At 37.8% G+C, this 19,522-nt stretch overlaps 1 protein-coding gene across 1 annotated transcript; it reads left to right on the top strand.

Moving 5' to 3' along the window:
• The first annotated feature begins 1,891 nt into the window (after positions 1–1,891).
• Positions 1,892–18,243, top strand: LOC129243115 (nuclear migration protein nudC). The gene is made up of 6 exons (XM_054880257.1): positions 1,892–2,073; positions 2,131–2,339; positions 9,180–9,336; positions 11,521–11,715; positions 17,871–18,073; positions 18,132–18,243. Exons 1-6 carry the CDS (start codon positions 1,999–2,001, stop codon positions 18,181–18,183), a joined length of 891 nt encoding a protein of 296 aa, XP_054736232.1. The 5' UTR covers positions 1,892–1,998; the 3' UTR covers positions 18,184–18,243.
• The last annotated feature ends 1,279 nt before the right edge of the window (positions 18,244–19,522 follow it).

Genomic DNA, 19,522 nt, shown 5'->3' with positions numbered 1-19,522 from the left:
CAAGCTAGGTGGCTATCTCCTGATCGAAAAACGCGAAACCAAATTGATCATGTTGTGATACATGGAAGACACGTTTAGTCCGAGCTTCTGGAGCGTAAATTGAGGAAAACGCTCTCATATTACTCTCCTTCATCGAGGTAGGTTCTTCACAATTAACCCGGTTTATGGAGCAGCCTGCAGTACTTCGGCGGCGGAACCCTTAAATTAGACAACAAATGCAGCAAATTTATTTCCAGTATTCCAGCGATTCGTTGTTGGTATTGTTTCGAACTGGAGCTTAAAAATTGGGAATGGTATGCCATCGAGGGACGGAACTTTTACTTTGAGCTCACTGCTTAGCGTATTCCGAAGATTCAATTGTAGTTCACAGAGGCGAGTTTTCACTACCCCTAGCTCCGCCTCAGTCGTTTACAGTTGCGACATTTTATGTGTCTTCTCTGCATTTAATTTGGAAATATGTGTATCCTGTTTTTCCAGCTGGCGCATTTATCTGCGAAGACAACTCGTCTGACATTTGTTATGACATATGCAATATCTGCGATGACATTTCCGATATTGCAGCCATAATTACATTCATGTCTATACCTACTAATGGTCCCCGATGTTTTGAACTCTCTTCCACTTTAGTCGACAATTCCTCCGCTTCCAGCTGGAACACATATCCTCCTACCTTGACGTCTCTTACCTCTCTCCGTGCTTGCAACTCTGCTTTGTTTCTAGAAGTTGACAAGCCACGCTGTTCCAACTCCTTCTTAAGTTGCGGAATTTTAAGTTTACTAAACTTTGCCTTTTTCGTTTTTAGGAACCTGTTCTGTGGGACTTCATTTAACAATCCCACTACTGACAGAAATTATAACGTTTGTCTCCAATAAAACGTATCTGAATAATTCCTTTTAGTTTGATCACTGGATTGCTAAATAAAAGCCTTAAACTAATGGCAACACAACTAGTTATATTTAATTTCAAACACTTGTTCGCTTTACTTTACGTTCACACGTTCATACGCTTAACTAGCGATTGATTACTTTGTGCGCATGCTCTTCTGCTTATATACATGTGCTTAACAACTATGGTAATTTCTGAATGTGACAACTGGTACTTCTGGCAACTTTTATCCCATCTTGTTCTGCCTGTCATCTAGTATTACGGCGAATTCATGTTTTTGTTAAGTATTCTTTATTGAGCAAATATTCGAGATTCGTTACATTATCTCAAATATTCATTCAAATATTTGGTATCACATTTTCACGGGTTTCAGCAAGGCAAATCTATTAAAGGTGGTGTCACTTGATCAACAACAACGTTTTGTACATTAGAATTTCACGCCAAAAAAAAGTATAGAAATTTATCGAAATGAGCAGTCAAAATAATAAATGCAAACAAGAAAAAAGTAAATAAATTCATAAAAAATTTTAAATATCAAACGAAATACCAACAGAAGCGACGTAGGTTAATGATGTGTAACCAACTTTCAGGATTCTGAAAATAATAAAGATATACCATATTTCTATGAAATAAAACTCTGCGTATTCTTGTAAAAACACTTATATTATTACTGAAGAATCTTTATAGATACAGTATATCTCAGGAACGGAATCACACCTACTAGGAGCGAGGCTGCCAAATTTCTTTCAGGCGAGCATATTTTCCGAAATTGTCGTAAGTATCATTGTATCCAAAAATGAATACGAAAAAGCGTGAATCTTACTATTAGGGAAAAGTGTTAATTTAAAGAACTAGAATTACGAATAGGACGTTCGTACAGTGTTTTAAGCAGTAGTAATTGGGTGAGTGAACCCCGTATTTGGGGGAGTGCGTGGGAACACATTATAACGCGAAAATAGATTTTTATTTTCTGACTGGTTAATGCTTATCCTGATTATCGATATACCGATAAAAATCCAATTTCATTAAAGTTTCTTTTTCATATTTATATTACCCGTGGGTATTATTTCGGTGTCGTACAGAACAGATTAAATAAAAAGACTTGATTTAATAATGTCAATAGAAGAGGAAAAGTTTGATGGATTGTTATTAGCTATAGCAGAGAAACATAAGGACGGCGTACCCCAGGTAGGTCAATCAAATCGAAGCTAAATTCGTATAATAAAATCCAATGTTTTTCTTTAGTTTCTAAATACGATTGCTAGCTTCCTTCGTCGGAAAACTGATTTCTTTACTGGGGCTTCTCAGTCACAATGGGAAAGCTTGCTTCTAAACGTTTTTCATAAGCAATCAGATTTAGCAGTGAAAATGTGCTCTGCGCAGAAAGAAGGACATATTGATAAGGATACAGACGTCGTCAAGAACTCTAATAACATTCCTAAAAAGCAGAACAGGTACTTTAAAGGACTCCATTAACGCATTGTGGTTAAATATTAGATAAAACTTAATGAGAGAATTGTATATCAATACCCCGCGCTTTGGAAAAAAAAGTTGTAAAAGGGATTAGAGAAGGTCACGTTTTGGAAGTGGAAACCCCTCCCTCAGGAAATATTGGTCTTCAGGGTAATTATCTAGTTTACAGCCCGGGTGCCAAATTTGCTTTGAAATAGCCTATACGGCAACGACGTGTTTTGGTCCCAGTATTAATATTCGAAATACGGAGCGTAGTTCTTTCGAACCGTTTAAAAGTTATTTACAAAAAATTATATAAAATTGTTGTTTCTGTTGTTGTAGTATAAACATTAATTTATGCTAGAATGACAATCTTTAACCGGATATAGAAGAAGGTCGTATCGGTAACGTGAAACCGACTGTCGTGGGAATCCTAAAAAGAGTGTTTTGTATCACTAGTTACTGATTCAGTACCTTACGTGAAGACGTATTTTTAGATAGCTCTTGCATTGTGGAAAATGTGTCAAATTGTTTTTCAAGAAACGGTACTTTATTAGTGCCATTGGAAGTGCTGTCAACTGAAGTCAGCGCCATGAAAAGCGCCAAGATTATTCATTGCCATAAAAGAGTTACAAGAGGATGATTACAAATTTCAGACATTTTCCAGAATGTCTAAAAATGATTTTAAGGAGCTTGTAAAAAAAATCAAAAGCAAACTACTAGCTTACAGGATATTTGACGTCTCTGCTGTACGATAAGCGTTATGCTGCATGCTTGCTGTGACGATTACGAATAGCTAATTACGCGTGTGTGGTTTGTCATTTGAACACAAGTGTGCGTTACGACCCGTGTGCAAAGGTACATTGCTGCTAATTTCGTTGGTAAAACAGTGGAAGGAAAAGTAAACAAACATCGTCGTACCCGATCTTGTATCGTTAGGACTAATGATTGTGGTGAACTTGATGTAGCAACTCGTTTTAGGTGGTTACATCTGTCTTCTTTTGGCGCAACAATCACTGCTGATAACATAATTGATTCTGTTGTTAGAAATTAGTAGCATGCTACACACTTATAAAAACACTAAGACTAAGTATATTCCATTTAAATAAGTAATTAGTCACTTAGCACTGCGAATGAGACTTATTACTCTAGCATATAAGATTTGGAAACTTATTGTTAGTTTCTTATATAAGAAAGATTCAATAAATAAAGAAAATGATTTTCTTGTAAATTGTCCATGCTTTGATTACCAGTTTGATTTCTGGTTAAGATTCTACCCACCTTCCTCTCTCCACGTGTTGTTGTAGTAATTTACATTTACTAATTCTGAATTATATTCTTATATCTGTTGAAAATTGTTCTGTGATCTTAAGGAGGTTCTTTAACTGGGCTTGTGTTGCCGGATATAGTTTAATGTCATCCATATATAATAAATGGTTTAATTCTATAGTCTGTAGCTTTTTCGTACTAAATCCATATGTTGTGTTGTTAAGTGTGTTAGACAAGGGATTTAGGCTAAGACAATACCATAGGGCGCTTAAAGAGTCCCGCTGAAATATTCCTGTTATTATTATATTTAATGGTGTTGTTAAGTCTATGCTCGTTTTCCTTTTAAACATGGTAGTTGTTAAAACTGTGTGTAAGTTATGGGTGTGTTTTATTATTTGTAACACCGTTAGAAGCCACTGGGGCATTGAATCGATAGCTTTTTGATAGTCTATGAGCAGGTGTGTAGATTGCGCATTTGGGTAGTGGTTTGTTTTATTACTACTGTATCTATTATTAATTGCTCTTTACCTCCTCTACTGTAGCAGCCCTTCATTCGTTAAAATGTTATAGCATGAAAGATGTGTATATATTTTGTTACTAATTGTAGGGGGTAGGAAGGCATTTGTGTAGGGTAGGAAGGCATATTATGGGTCTGTAGTTCGACGGGATGGTTGTTTCTGTGTTTTTTGGTTTTATTCATGTTTTGCCAATAGTAAGCAAAGGAGATAGTTTTACGATTGATTTATTATGTCGTTTATTACTCCGGCTATGTGTTGATGTGCAGTGGGTAACTTTTGAATATTGTGTACTACGTGATATTTCCAGGTGTGTGTTTTATTGATTATTTCAGTTAGATCTTCTATTGATATTTCTATGGCATTTTGTTGTGTAGATCTTTCTGCCTCTTTTCTTCCTCATGTATCTAATGTGCTGTATTGTCATGCTGTGTTGGTGTTGGAAATATTTCCTTCCAATAAAGAGCGAATGGTATTGAAAATTTCTTCTATTGGTTTCTTGTGTTCTTGTTTGAAGATTTTTAAATTTTTAATGATATTTGATCCTTATATTGTGTCAACCTTCCCAAATATTTTCTCAATCCGGATTAGCCATTTTGGTTTGCGCATAAAGTGTAGCTGTTTGTTTTGTGGTAGAGGTTGCTATTTATTAATAATTATTGCCTTCTATTGTTGAATTATTATGTAAATAAGTTGGTAATTTAATTTTTTATAATTTCAATTAAATTTGTAGTGTAAGTTTTGGAATTCGATAACGTAAAGGTGGATCTATGCCTTCCTATTTTAATTTGTTTGTTTGTATTGTATCGTTTCCAGCGTTGGGATTTGTGATAAGCTGGTTTCTATTCGAGCTAAGTACAGCGTTATTGTTTTCATCGGAATGATTGTCTGTTTGTGGATCTATATTTTGAGTGTTATTGCGTTCTTCCATACGCTTCTGCTTTCAATATTACAATATTTCCCAGTTCTTTTGCAACTTGTTTTATATTTTCAATTTCTATGCTAGTTAAAAGATTATTTGTTACTATTGCTTTTCTTTTGATAGGCTAATCTTTGCGTTGTTTTTTTTTCCAAATTGTGGGGATATTTGCTTGAAAATTCTAGAAAAGTCTGTGCGGATATAAATCCGGGTCGTTTCGGTAACGTAGAACCGACTGTCGTGGAAACCTTCGTTGTTGCTGGTTGTCCAGTCAAAACATCTTTTGCTTATTATGTTTTCGGTCTAGGTCTAGGGTTCTTGATTCCCGCGCCGATCCCGACTGTTTCGACGTTCGTCCGAGGCGCGGGTATTTCTAGGAACCGTTTTATACACTGGTGGCGATTAGTATTCACGCGGTTGTCAGACCGTATCCTCATAGGGTATCCTTGTGATTGGTTGGCAGTTTTCCTTCTAGGTTCACTGCTTTCCCTCAGACACATAGTTTACTAGCCAGTACCTATGTGAGGTATTTGGCATTGTTTTCGTGTCTTTGCCTGTAACTAGGGTCTCCCAAGTCTGTTAAGCCCGTCATCTCCCTAAAGAGTATGCCCTTGTCTATTATTGTTATATCTGTGTCTATTGCAAATTATTGTCTTATCAGTGTATATGGTTCTGTCCCAGTATAGTTTGAGATTTTCGTTCTCCCCCGAAACTATACTGGGTGTATATTGGTAATACGGTTTTGTGTTATTTGTTAGGTTGAAAATAATTATGGCTACTGTTTCTTTGCGTGCATTTTGTCCCCGCGGTCATTGGGCAGCCTGATGTTATGTGATATACCAATGATGAATCCCTCTGTTTCCCCGTGTAGATCTCCTTTTCTTAGCCACGTATATGTGTTTTGCTGATCGATATTAACATTGTTAACTATTTGTATGTGATGTTTTCCGTGTATTTGTTTTTGTTTCCATGCTGCTAGGGTGAATGTCGTTTAATGTCTGTTTAAACACTGTCTGGCTCAGTAGATTTCTCTCAGTTTTGTCCTGGGTATCATCGACGTGTAGTAGGTGTCTACTGACGTGCCTAGGAGGCAGCTCTGGCTCTGAATCCTACGGTAGCACCCTAACAGGAACTGCTTACTGAGCAGTTTGTTACGTTCCATTACAGGGAATATCTGTGCCTCATTGTGAAGGGGTTGAAGGGGGACATCAGGAGGCAACCGGTCGCTGTCCGAATGGCAGTATTTTGGCATGTCTGTAGATTTATCCACTGCGTGTCACTGGTTCCAGGCGACCAGACAGGCGCAGCATAGTTTAGAACCGGCCGGCCTATCGCCTTAAATGTAGATAGCAACAGTTCTTTGTCTTTCCCCAAGGGCTGACGGCAAGCGATTTGAGGACCTTGTTGCAATTTTGGACTTTAGTGGCAATAGCTGTTGTGTGCGCTGAGAAGGAGAGCAAACTGTCGAAGGTCACACCCAAAACTTTGGGGTTGCTTACTGTCGGGATTGGTGTGTCATCGACTTTTGCATTGAGAGGCAGTTCGACTTCCTTTGTAAGGTGGTAAAGAGGGTCGCCGTGGACTTAGTGGGGGAAAGTTGTAGATTCCTCGCAGTGAAAAAGCGAGGAGGGTCGGTCAGGTAGTTGTTCACTTTGGAGCACAGGTCATCGATGTCATTGCCCGACGCCATTATCGTGCAGTCGTCGGCGTAGGAGACTAGGGAGACTCCACCTGGTGGTTTGGGGAGTTTCGAGATGTAGATGTTGAACAGCAAGGGTGAAAGGACACCGCCCTGTGGTACACCTTGCTTAATCTTCCTCTGCTTTGATGTTTGGTCTAGAAAAATCACTGACGAGTGACGACTGCTCAGGTAGTTGGCGGACCACCTCTTCAGTCCTGGCGGGAGTGTCGACTGATAAATATCATCTAGTAGCGTGGAATGGCTGACAGTGTCGAAAGCCTTGTTCAGGTCCAACACTACTAGGACAATCCTCTCGCAGGGGTGGTTTTGGTTAAGCCCGCGGTTTATCTGGGCATTTATGGCAGTGAGTGCAGTGGTGGTGCTTTGCACTCGTCGGAAACCATACTGATGTGGGGCTGGGGCCAAATGTTTCGTGAAGAGTGGGAGTAGGAGAGCTTCAACTGTCTTCACTACTGGTTGGCAGGTTTCCCAGGTTTCAGTAGTGGGACCACTTTCCCTGCTTTCCACTTGTCAGGGATGATGAGAGTGGCCAAGGACAGATTGAAGACCCTTGTGAGAAATCCTACCCCAATGGTCTCAGGGGCTTCATCATCAGCTCGTTCAGTCCGTCAGGGTCATTGGCTTTTGAAGATTTTGATTTGTTGATAGCACCCTGAACCTCATCACTGGAGAAAGTAAGTGGCGCACTGTCGTTCGTCAGTTTGTGCAGCCGTCTGGCGGCACGACGCTTGGTTCTGTCGGCCGGAGGATGCAGTGTAAAAAGTCGGTTAAAATAGCTCTCGCATCTCTTCGGGTCTGACGAAGCGCAACCGTTGAAGGGGATAGCCACCTTGTCGTTGTGCTTCGTCGGGTTCGACAGGTACCTAACGGTGGACCAGAGCTTACTCACACCAGTGGTGAAATTGCAGGTCTTCAGATGCTCAATCCATTTGGGCCGCTTATGTTGATCTACCAGTTGCCGGATCTCCAAATTGAGACCCCTTATGCGGGCGAAGGTGGTCACGCTCGTTTGCTAAGTTGGCTGCTTCGGCTGGGAAATGAGGACGAATGTCCTTGAGCCTTCCAGCAGGAATGAAACGAGCCGCAGCAGCTGTGAGCACCTTGCGGAAGGCGCGTTCGCCTGCGCATGGGAAGAGCGGCGAAGGTGTTGTCAATGAATTCCGCGAAGCCGGCTCATCAATGAGACGACACTGCACTCTGTGGTGGACTACGAACGCTAGGCCACCACCATTGTCTCGCTTGCGATCATGTCTGTGCACGTTATAGCCATCCCTGGTGATCAGAGATGATGCAGCGTGCAGCTTGGTTTCTTGGACCGCAGCTATTGGGATACTGTGTCACTCATAAAGTCAATTATCTCGTCGACTTTACTCGTGAGTCCGTTGCAGTTGAAGAAGCTTAAAGCTTCTAGGTAAGGTTGTGGTAACACGGGGGGTGCATTCCGCTGTAGCTGTTGCGGCCTGATGGTGGTGGGTGGCTACGCCACGGGGGGCGGTTGCGGGTGCAGAGCTCTGCAGCAGGGGGCAACAGTTGTCCACTCACGGGTGGTGCGCAGGCCGGAAGATCTCCGAAAGTCACACCAGCCATTGCAAAAATTGCATTTGACTGATGCCAGGTTCCGAGGTATTGTGGTCTGACACATGAAACAGACTGTGCGGGGGACCAAGAGCAGCTGGTTTGTCCTCGCACTGAGGTTGGAGCATGAGGGAAGGGGATGGGCTAAGTGGGGGAAGTTGTGTTGCTCCGATAGGCTCCTTACCGTGGAGGTATGGGTTGTGGTGGCGGTTGGAGGTGCCGGGCTCTCAGGGGGGGTAGTAGCCGTTGAGCCATTAGACGCCTGCTGGCGGAAGCAACACGTGGCCACATACCGTGTGGACCACGCCCTATGTGTCTTAAGGCCGGAACAGGTTTTAAGGTGGCTCCACCCGTTGCACTTATTGTACCTAACCGAGGTGGAGTTCGGGTGGAGCCGTTTATGGCATACGCAGCAATAGAATACCTCTAGCCCAAGGTTGGATTCAATACCAGCCCTGAGGAGAAGTATTTGGAGCAAGATTGCTGCGAAGAGTTGCTATTGTGACGCAAGGGGTGGGGTGATACACTGTTCAATAGACAGCACTAGTGGAGCGGCAGCCCTTGATCGGGAAAAACCTGAGTCATTCCGGTAACGTAGAACTGGCTGCCATGGGAATGCAGTATTATTGCTTTATGAAGTGCTGTGTTTTGGTTGCATAAGTATAAGTTCTTGAGTTATTTATTTAGTTGTTGTGTAGATGGCGGATATCAATAAGTCCCTTTTCTCCATTTTTCTTGGGGATTGTTATACACTCTTTACATAAATGTGGATTATTATTATTATTATGCTTATTTGATTATTGTTAATGAAAACGTTTTATCGTAAATCATATAAAATAATATTTCTTCTTTTTAAAACTAGTGATGAAGAAAGTATCCATGAAGCTGAACCGTCTAAACCTATTAATGATATAGAGGACGATTCTGAAAAAGATGAAATCGGAAAGCTTAAACCAAACGCTGGCAATGGTTGCACTCTGGATAAGTACTCATGGACACAAACTTTACAAGATGTTGAGGTATATATTACACAATCATACTCAAACATGTATAGATTATTACGTTAAAAACATTTTTTTTGTGGTGGTTGATTCAACAGAAGTCACTAAAAAAGCGTTGCATTGTATGTAAAAAAACTTTTGTCTCGAAGAAAGTGCTTGTGACATATTTCGAGTAGTTTAGATGCTGTAACATTTTAAAAGAAAAAACCATAAATTACTTTTTGTATCTAATTAAACTGCAATGTCGTTTTTTGCCGCCCTTATCTGATTATCTAACGACTTTAAGAAAAACTAAGTTCAAATCACTATAGAACACAGAAACATTAAGTCGCATGGAAAAAATAATAATTCCATGATTTCGAACAGTATCTTGTTTTCAGAAAAATTGTATCTATAGATATATACCATAGATAAATGTGCCTTAATAGAGCCTTATTCAACCGCTTTTGTAACGTCGTACTTTTTAAATACTTGATAAAGGCCAAATATATTCCAATAATTTTTGTGTTTTTGTATTCTAAGAAAAGTTAATGTGAAAAATATCCTCTTCTTTCGATGGTACTTGCAAGTAAATCGCACTTGTTTAGGCATGTTCGTGTAATAATTTTCGGTTCACGTTTTGGTTGTAAACAGATATTTATTTTATTTAATAATGCATAAGGCCACCATTTAAAAATGCAGTTTAGTATAGAGTCATTTAAGGAAATTTAAAGAAAGTCTACTTTAATCTCATGAATTAATAAAATTTTATCTTTAGATTGTTTTTCATTCCATGAGAAGAGTTGCTAAAATAGTTCAATGTCATTGAAAACTGTTCTGTGATATTTGATAATGAGCTTCCAAGCTTAAGGTTTCAGAAATCGTAAGCCGGGCTCTTTTAAATTATTTATTTATTAATCAAACATACAACCATAAGTTATTTGACAGTGTTTGAGCTTATTTCTAAAATATTAAAAATAGAAGTGTTTTAGTTTGCTACTACCTCATGTAGTAATAAATTAAAAATTTCGTGAATAGTGAGTCGCCTTGTTTTACACCTGATGAAACGCTGAACTCGTTGGTAACATCTCCATTTATCATAACCCTCGCATTGATGTTTGATAGCGTCATCTGGCTTAGTTTTATAATTTTTAGCGGTATACCTTGCTTAAACATTATGTCGTTCAGACGGTTCCTATTAATACTGTCGAAAGGTTGCTTAAAATCAATGAACAGACAATTCAAATTCAGTTTGAACTCTATGTGTTTCTCTAGTATTTGGACTAGTGTGAAATATTGGCCACTGAGGTATGATTTTATTAAATGTAATGCTGTCGATAAGAAGTTAAACACGCTGTTAAGTTTCAAAGCTAGAAGCTCGTGATTGACAGTGTCGAAGGCTTTAGAATGCTCCAGAAGTGTTCATAATGTTACGCGATCATTGTCAATATTTAGTCTGATATAATCTGATGCTCTAATTAGCGCCGTTATACAGCTTCGGTTGGATCTAAATCCAGAATTTATCTGAGCATGCATTATGCGCTCAAGTACCTTGGACAAAAAAGGTGGTATTGCGATGGGTCTGTTTAAGACATAAGTTGCATAAGGTAAAATTTTAGACGCATACCACAAAAACGGTCAAAACGTTCTCAGAACAACTGCCAGGGAACGGTCTACGACAACAGATTTGAGTTTTATCACTTCGCATTGCTTGACATTTGTAAAAGGTATGCCGTCTTGAGTTATTCTACCTCTGCATGTGTTTTCGATTGACATTTTTGCAGTTATCGAATTTCCAACAACGAGTTTGTATTAAATTTTGAGTTCAAAATGGACTCAATAGTGCGAAAACCTTAGAAATGTTGGAAATAGATTCGGAAATGATACTCTAAAGAAATCAGCGCTGCTGGCACTCTGTATTTTGCTTTGTTTTTTTAATGCAGTTCACTTTAGCTCAAATTCTAACCCACTTTTTCACAGACACTGTTTTATTGATTTGCTGTTTTTAATTTTGTGTGTTTCATTATAGAATAATAAAAATATTCAAATGCCACCATAGCGCGTCTTCCACAAAAATTGTAAATTGTATCAGTTAAGAAAATTGGAATAATTGAGACCTTTCTATCGTCCTGAACCTCCAATTTCCGGACTAATATATAATTAAAATTAATAATATAGTAATAAAAATTTCCACACTTCAGTCATTCGTTTTTCTTCTTACAGGTTAAAGTTCCACTCAAGGCCTCATTTACTGTAAAAGCTAGAGATATTTCCGTCACGATAGGAAAATCTTCAATTTTCGTCGCCTTAAAAAACCAGGAGCCTATAATCAATGGAACACTCTGTGCAGAAGTTAAGCAAGAAGATTCACTGTGGCAGCTGGTAGACAACAAAACTGTGGTCATTACGCTTGAAAAGGTAAATAATAACATTAAATTTTATAGGTTGTCCAAAATGTTGCCAATCTTTAAAATAAGGGAATAAAGCTCTTCAAAGCCAAACCTAGCTTTTTTTCAAAACCAAAGCTACTTCTCTGAAAACTGCGTACATATACATATGTATGTACATGCATGTATAGGGTGGACCATGTAAAATTTGCTTTTTGAATCGGCTATAAAAAAAAACGAATCAATATTCTTTAACTTTTTTTTATTTTGAAGATTGAACATTGTCATTTTTGAATGAAAAATAATATCGCTCTTAAGTAGGCCATTCGATCAATTCAATTTGTAAGCACATTTTCGATTGTTTGGGCTCCGATTTCATGAATAGCACTTCGATTTCGTGTTTTAAAGCATCAATCGTCTCTGGATGGTTCGCATAGCATTTATCCTTAATGGCTCCCCACAAAAAATGATTATTCGGTTTTCAAAAACGGTAGCCAAAAGTTCGAGTGTAACTTTGGCAGTGTGACAAGTTGCACCGTCCTGTTGAAACCAAATGTCGTCCATGTCATGCTCTTCAATTTTTGGAAACAAAAACTCGTTGAGCATGTAACGGTAACCCTCGCCATTTACTGTAACCGCGGCTCCTCGCTCATTTTCGAAAAAAAATGGCCGATGATGCCGCCAGACCAAAAAACGCACCAAACAGTGACTCGTTGTGGATGCATTTGCTTCTCTACAGTAACGTGTGGATTTTCTGAGCCCCAAATCCGACAATTTTGCTTATTGACGTAGCCACCGATGTGAAAATGACCTTCATCAGAAAAGATGATTTTTCGTTAAAAATGCTCACCTTCGGTCAAACGATAGGTTTTCAATATTTCCCAATTTTGTTCAAGCGTATAGCGCCCCATTTTGTAAATGTCAAAGCTTTAAGTAAATTATGAACACATTTGACATGTCATTTGTGTTACCATTCTCAAAAAATAGGTGGTTCAAAAAGCAAACGCTATATGGCCCACACTGTATATACTTACTCGGAAAATATGTGCTTTTCTTTTTATGGCCTTTGGTTTAGTGACATTTGTAATTTTATTATGATGAAAATGTATGTTATGGTGCCTAAGTGAATTAGTTCTGCAAATCGAATAAACTTTTTCGGCAGTAAATTAAAAAAGACACACGATAGATAGAGATAGGCCCTCTTCCAAACAGGGCAAAGATTAGTTCAAAACAAGAACATTACTATTATATATTATCATCTATATGACGTTTGCTGAAAAGTATAGGTTTGAGAATCAAAACTTAAACGATGAAAAACAATTGAATTTAAATGATAGGGATAGCAGACTCACATAAGCAGAATTAATGGTGGCAGCTCGTTACTGACTTGGGGCTGTAAATGCTATAAAATTTTCACTTTTTTATGCCTCGCAAAACAAAGTCCTTGGATTGCTAGATAAACGCACAGCATGTCCTCACATCAATCCATATATGTAATAAATTTAATCGTGGTTTCCGTAGTTAAATCTCAAAAATTTCCGTAGCTCAGCCATATATTGATCTTCTTCGAATGTAAACTCTAAACTATTATTACCACGCGCACCACGTAGTTTATAACTTAGTATTTAGTTGAATCAAAGGCAGTATATGTGCCCATAATTATGCAAGTGGTCTTAGTCATATATTTCTTCTTTTAAAATATTTAATGAATTGCATTTGAATAAATTAAAAAATATTTTTACATTATACGACCATTTTATTTAGAATTTTATTAGTCTTGAAATTTATTACGCATATGAAATTTTGTGTGAATTTCATACGAAAATGTTGTTTTTAAAGTTGGAATTGACTTAGCCCATTTTCGAAATTAACTGAAAGCCCTATAAATGACTTGAAAAGGCGAGAGTTTTCAACATCTCGCTCATTTGCGCCCACGCCCCGCATGAAGAGAAGGACGATGCGACCAAAGACTCCTTCTATGAGTGCCTGGAATGTTTCCATGCGACATAAAAATCGTGCTTGGCGTCTTCAATGCCAGAATGGGCAAAGAGGGTATTTTTAGTGCCACAGCCGGGGGAATTCAGCCTGCACAACGACACATCCGGTAATGGACAGATGCTGATCGACTTCGCCGGGGCGCGAAACATAGTAGCCTGTAGCACTAGATTCTGTCATAAAAAAATACACCAAGCTACGTGGCTGTCTCCTGATCGAAAAACGCAAAACCAGATCGATCATGTTGTGATAGATGGGAGACACGCTTCTAGTGTTTTAGATGTATCCGAGGACGCAACATCAACTCGGATCATTACCTTTTTGCAGCCAAACTACGCACACGCCTCTGTGCAACAAAAACGCACAACTAAGTACACAAAGAATGTTCGAAATCGGAAAGCTGCAATTACAACCGACAACCAGAAGATTCGCCACTCGGCTCTCACTCGTGACCGCTGTTAGAAAAAAATGTTTCCATCATTTGGCGTTTCATAGTGTGCACCCATAAAGTGCAACGCTATTGCGTTTGCTTGCTTTTCGCCTTATTAAAACTCGCTGAGCTTGCGCCAAGTGGAGTTCTCGTCCGGTATTGCTTCGAACAATACCTTGCTTCAGATTTTAAGTGATATATTTGACTGGAAAAATTAAAGACCGCAGAAATAAAAATCGAATTTTAACTTTATTATTGACCCAAAAAAATAACAGTAAGATTCGAACTGTTTTTTTTACTGAAACTATATTAATTGAAAAAAAAAAAATATTATTTATTGACCCGTTTAAAAAAAAGCATAGTGTAAGCAAAGTGCAAACAAAAGAAAGTTAACAAACAAATGTCAAATTAAACTCTTAACTTTGTAAAGATCGCAATGAGAACACTTGACAGTTCTTCAATAATACAAAACCTTAAATTCGTGTTCAAGGCACAGCGCGAGTGCATTTCAAGAAAGACAAAACGAAGAAAATTTTAACTTATTGTTGTTGTATCAGTTATCAAACCCTGTACAGTGAAGTCATACGTCATCCTCAGCTGAAACTCTCCGTCCACGATTGGTGGTTGAACTCGGATAGCGACATTTCGGTGAGCGAGAGTTCATGCAGATATTGTGAATGGCGTTAATACTCTGTCTGTATAGTACATAGTTGTTGTTTTTACGGCAGTAGCATTTTTGGAGAATGTTGACTACTTGACAGTCTTTGACTGAATTTAAACCTAGGTTGTTCCGGTAACGTAGAACCAATGTTGAGTGAACAGTCGGTCTTCTGAGGTAGTTCCGGCGGTCCTGAGTGTAGTATATAAATATTTTTGAGTTAAAAACCTTGTTGCGGTTTCAAATCTTAGTGGGGATCACGGTTGTATGGCTGAGAAGGAGATCAAACTATCGATAGTTACAACCAGTAACTTCAGGTTTTTTACCTTCGGGATTGGTGTGTCATCGGCTTATTGATTCTATGTAGTAATAGTTTGATCTCCTTCGTCCAGGTTGTAAATAAGGTCGCCGTGGATTAAGTAGTGGAGAGTTGTAAGTTGCTTACAGTGAAGGAGCGAGAAATATTGAGTAGATAACCATTAATTTGTGAGCACAGCTCATTTGCTGATACGTGTTTGGTTAAGACCGTGGATACGTGTTTGAGAGTCCTTTGAGTCAGAGGAAGAGTTGAGTTCGGATTGTGTCTTATGTGGCAAACGCAGCAGAAATCTACTTCGGGTTCAGGGTTAGGTTCGATACCAGCCTGGATCAAAAATATTTGGAGCAATTTAGCTGCTAATAGGAAAGTAAAACGGTTCTTTTGGCTCCAAACTGTACACCTTGCTTGCTTTATTTAACATATGTGATTGTAAATTACCAGTTAGATTAACGTCAGATTTTTTGGGTGTAAACTAAAAAAATGTGAGTTTGTTTTTTGCTTAATGTACGCATAATAATGTGCGTTGATGAGCATATACAGTGGCTCAATAAAGAACTCGGACAAACCTTAGTTAAAACTTTGTATAAAAAACACTGCTAAAATAAAGGCAATTTGAAACAATATTTTTCGATTTCTAAAGGCTTTATATATATAATTTAAGAAATAACAAAAACATAAGATAAGTCGTGTGCACTTCTTTTACAATAAGAAAAAACTTTCAAAATGAGGAGAATTCACGCCAAAAAAGAACTCGGACATCTGGCATCACTTCGTAATTTCTGACAGTTTAAATGGGGGAATCCCATTTTTTAAATTATATATAGTTAATTGAGGAACGATCGACAGTTTTGGAAATAAATTGTGTCAAGAAAATTGTGTCAAGTACGCAGTTTGTTTTTTTTTTTTTTTTGTAAAATGAGTCGACAACGTGGCCAAACTTCGATGAAAGTGCGAAAAATATTATTGAGCAACATAAAAATGGAAAAACCATGCGTGAAATCGGCAAACTTGTAAATTGACCGCGATCAACTGTATGTGACACCATAAAACGCTTTAAAGAAACAAAATCTGTAGAAAACAAAGTGAAAACAGGACGGCCAAAGCTTTTTACGGACGCTAACGAGCGGTGGATAGTAAACCAAGTCAGAGCAAATCCTCATTTAAGTACTCCAAAACTTACAACACAAGTTAAAGAACATCTTGAAATTGACTGCAATCTAGAAACTTTGCGATTAGTTCTAAGAAAAAACAACCTCAATGGCAGAGTCGCAAGAAAAAACCCTACATTAGTAAGGAAAATAAAAACAAACGAATTAATTTTGCAAAAACCTATAAAAATAAGGACATTGAATTCTGGAAAGATGAGATATTTTGCGACGAAAGCAAATACAACATATTCAGATCAGATGGGCAGTCGTATGTATGGAGGAAGCCAAATGAGGAGCTGAAAGAGAAAAACCTGCGTGCCACTGTTAAACACGGTGGCGGTTCAGTGATGGTTTGGGGATGTATGTCCGCCTCCGGACCCGGAAATCTTTGTTTTGTTGATGGCATAATGGATCACAAGCAATATCTTTCAATTTTAAAAAGAAATTTAATTCAAAGTGCTGAAAAATGGGGTATAAAGGAACAATTTTATTTTTACCATGACAATGACCCCAAGCATAGGCGCTTGATGTTCGCTTGTGGTTGATGTATAACTGCCCGAAAGTGCTCGAAACTCCACCACAGTCCCCTGATAAAAACATCATTGAGCATTTATGGGCGCATTTAGAGAATAAACTCAAAAATCACAAAATTTCAAGCAAAAAGGACCTCGAAGCTACTCTTAAGGACGAATGAGCTAAAATTGATCCTTCCGTTTGCAGAAATTTGGTGGAGTCAATGCCGAAACGACTAAATGCTGTTATTAAATCCAAAGGGTTTCCCAAAAAATATTAATTTTTATTTTTATTGGCTTTTAAAGTAAAATTAATTTCCATGTCCGAGTTCTTTTTTGGCGTAAATTCTCCTCATTTTGAAAGTTTTTTGTTATTGTAAAAGAAGTGCACACGACTTATCTTATGTTTTTGTTATTTCTTAAATTATATAAATAAAGCATTTAGAAATCGAAAAATATTGTTTCAAATTGCCTTTATTTTAGCAGTGTTTTTTATACAAAGTTTTAACTAAGGTTTGTCCGAGTTATTTATTGAGCCACTGTATACCGGGTGTTTTTTAGTTGTATGGGAACTATCGATATCGATAACTGTGGTTTGGCAGCTGAGAATGGCACACTGTGTTTACACTTCTGTTCAGTAAGGTTTGGCAAGTCATCATGAATCTTTTAACGCCAGAACAACGCTTCCAAATTGTGAAAATTTACTTTGAAAAAAAAAAAGAAAAACAATCTGTTCGATTGGAAAAATTGGACTGATTGAAGGGACCATGTAACTCGTATCCGCGGCAAACATATGCCGAATATCATATTTAAAAAAATGCCATGAAATAATAATCTGGTAGTATAGTAAAAAAATTAATTCCAACAATATTTCTGTTTTGTATTATCATTTCAAGTTCAAGTTCTCGTGGTTTAACTCAGTTTTTCTTTCCTCGTTTTACTCACCACTATATGCTTGGCACGTAAAGTTATGCTATCCAAAAAAATAATAATAATTAAAGATTAGAAAAACTTCACAACAAAATTTTTTATTTTATATACATCTAATTATAAAATCATAAATAATTTTGAACAATTGTTATTAACGCTTTCCTGCGCCTTCTTTCCCATTATATTTCTTTTAGGTCAATAAAATGAATTGGTGGGACCGTTTGATAACCACGGATCTGCCAATTTCTACACGCAAAATTAACCCTGAGCCGTCGAAGCTTTCTGATTTGGATGGGGAAACTCGAAGCTTGGTTGAAAAAATGATGTATGATCAACGTCAGAAAGAACTCGGTCTACCAACAAGTGAAGATAAAAAGAAGATGGACATATTAGAGAAGTACGAGTAAATGTGATTAACAATAATTTCTATAACTAAATAATATGGTATATTTTAGGTTTAAAACGCAACACCCTGAAATGGACTTCTCAAATTGCAAATTCAATTAAAATCATTTATTTTCATAATATTTATACTTTAATAAAATGAGTTTATGCCTTATAACACAACTTATGGTTTTTGTATTGGTTTAAAGGCTATTGGCCTTTGCGGTTAGGTGCGATTTTGCAATTTCGAGGAGAATGAAATGTCCGATCCAAGTGTCGTTCCCATATCCATATATTATTCAGCCATAATGAGTGTAACCGCATCACCACCTCATTATAAGATCCACAGCCTTGGCCGCAAATCGTGAGCGTTGGCATTATCTTCTGGCCTGATTGCACTACACTTGCATGCTTTGCACTTGCGTTATGGTGTGCATATATAATTGGCGCTTAAACCCTTTTTAAATGTTTGGCCGATCGATCTCACTGGCTCCTCTGGTTGTAGAGCAAGTATATGGAGGTCGGTGATGAACTTCAACTAAATTGTGAGCAAGACAAACTACTATCATCATCATCATCATCATCATCATCATCTAGCAGGATTATTAATTAATAGTTGTAATTTGTTTATTGAAAGCGTTATCCGGGCAACCAGCTCTTGTTATGATATACGCATATTATGATATTAGGCATATGATGAAGATGTATTTAGCTTAAAGCCAAGTGCTTTAACAATTTCTTCGTACTTAATATTGTACCTTTCAGTAGAACACGAGAAACATCGTCCATGCTGTATAAATAGTAAGATAAGACTATTTCTGCAATGGCATCAATGATAATTGGTGTCGCATGCTCGCCATGTCACGCAGACTACGGGTATATTCAGAAACGCATTTTAATGCGCAACATACGTTTGCAGAATGAACATAGCGTTCATAAACGCAAATATGGCAGCACTGCAAATGCAACACGTTCTTAAAAAGTAGCGCAATATTTGCAGGAAAAATTTTAAGACTGCCATTTAACGATGTCTGATGAAAAGTAAGTATAATAGTAATTTTTTTGGCTATTTATGAAAAAATATATTGAAAACACGATAGTTAAGCTATATTTCATTATATTTTTCTTTGTTTTAGCGATTATTTTAGTACTTCCGAATTGAAATTTCTGCTCAGACTAATACCGAGCATGGAAAGCGACCTCTTCTCGCGAAGGAGGAATAAGGTTGTGGAACAAAATAAAAAAAGTTAATAAAGACATGGAGATCGACAGGAACATCGCCAAGCGAAAGTTTTCAAGTTTTTCTTAAATTTAATAAAAAATTATCAGTTTTTGACTGACTTAAATGCAGTAAATTTATTTGCAAAACGTCAGCAAATCTATCAGTTGCATGAATTATCACATTGGCAGTGCTGCCAACACTGCAATTACTGCGCATTATAATGCGATCTGAATATACCCT

This window comes from Anastrepha obliqua, chromosome 3, assembly GCF_027943255.1.
Source record: "Anastrepha obliqua isolate idAnaObli1 chromosome 3, idAnaObli1_1.0, whole genome shotgun sequence".
NCBI lineage: Eukaryota > Metazoa > Arthropoda > Insecta > Diptera > Tephritidae > Anastrepha > Anastrepha obliqua.
The sequence above is the reverse complement of the archived record's forward strand: the minus strand, read 5'-3'. Positions and strand labels throughout refer to the sequence as shown.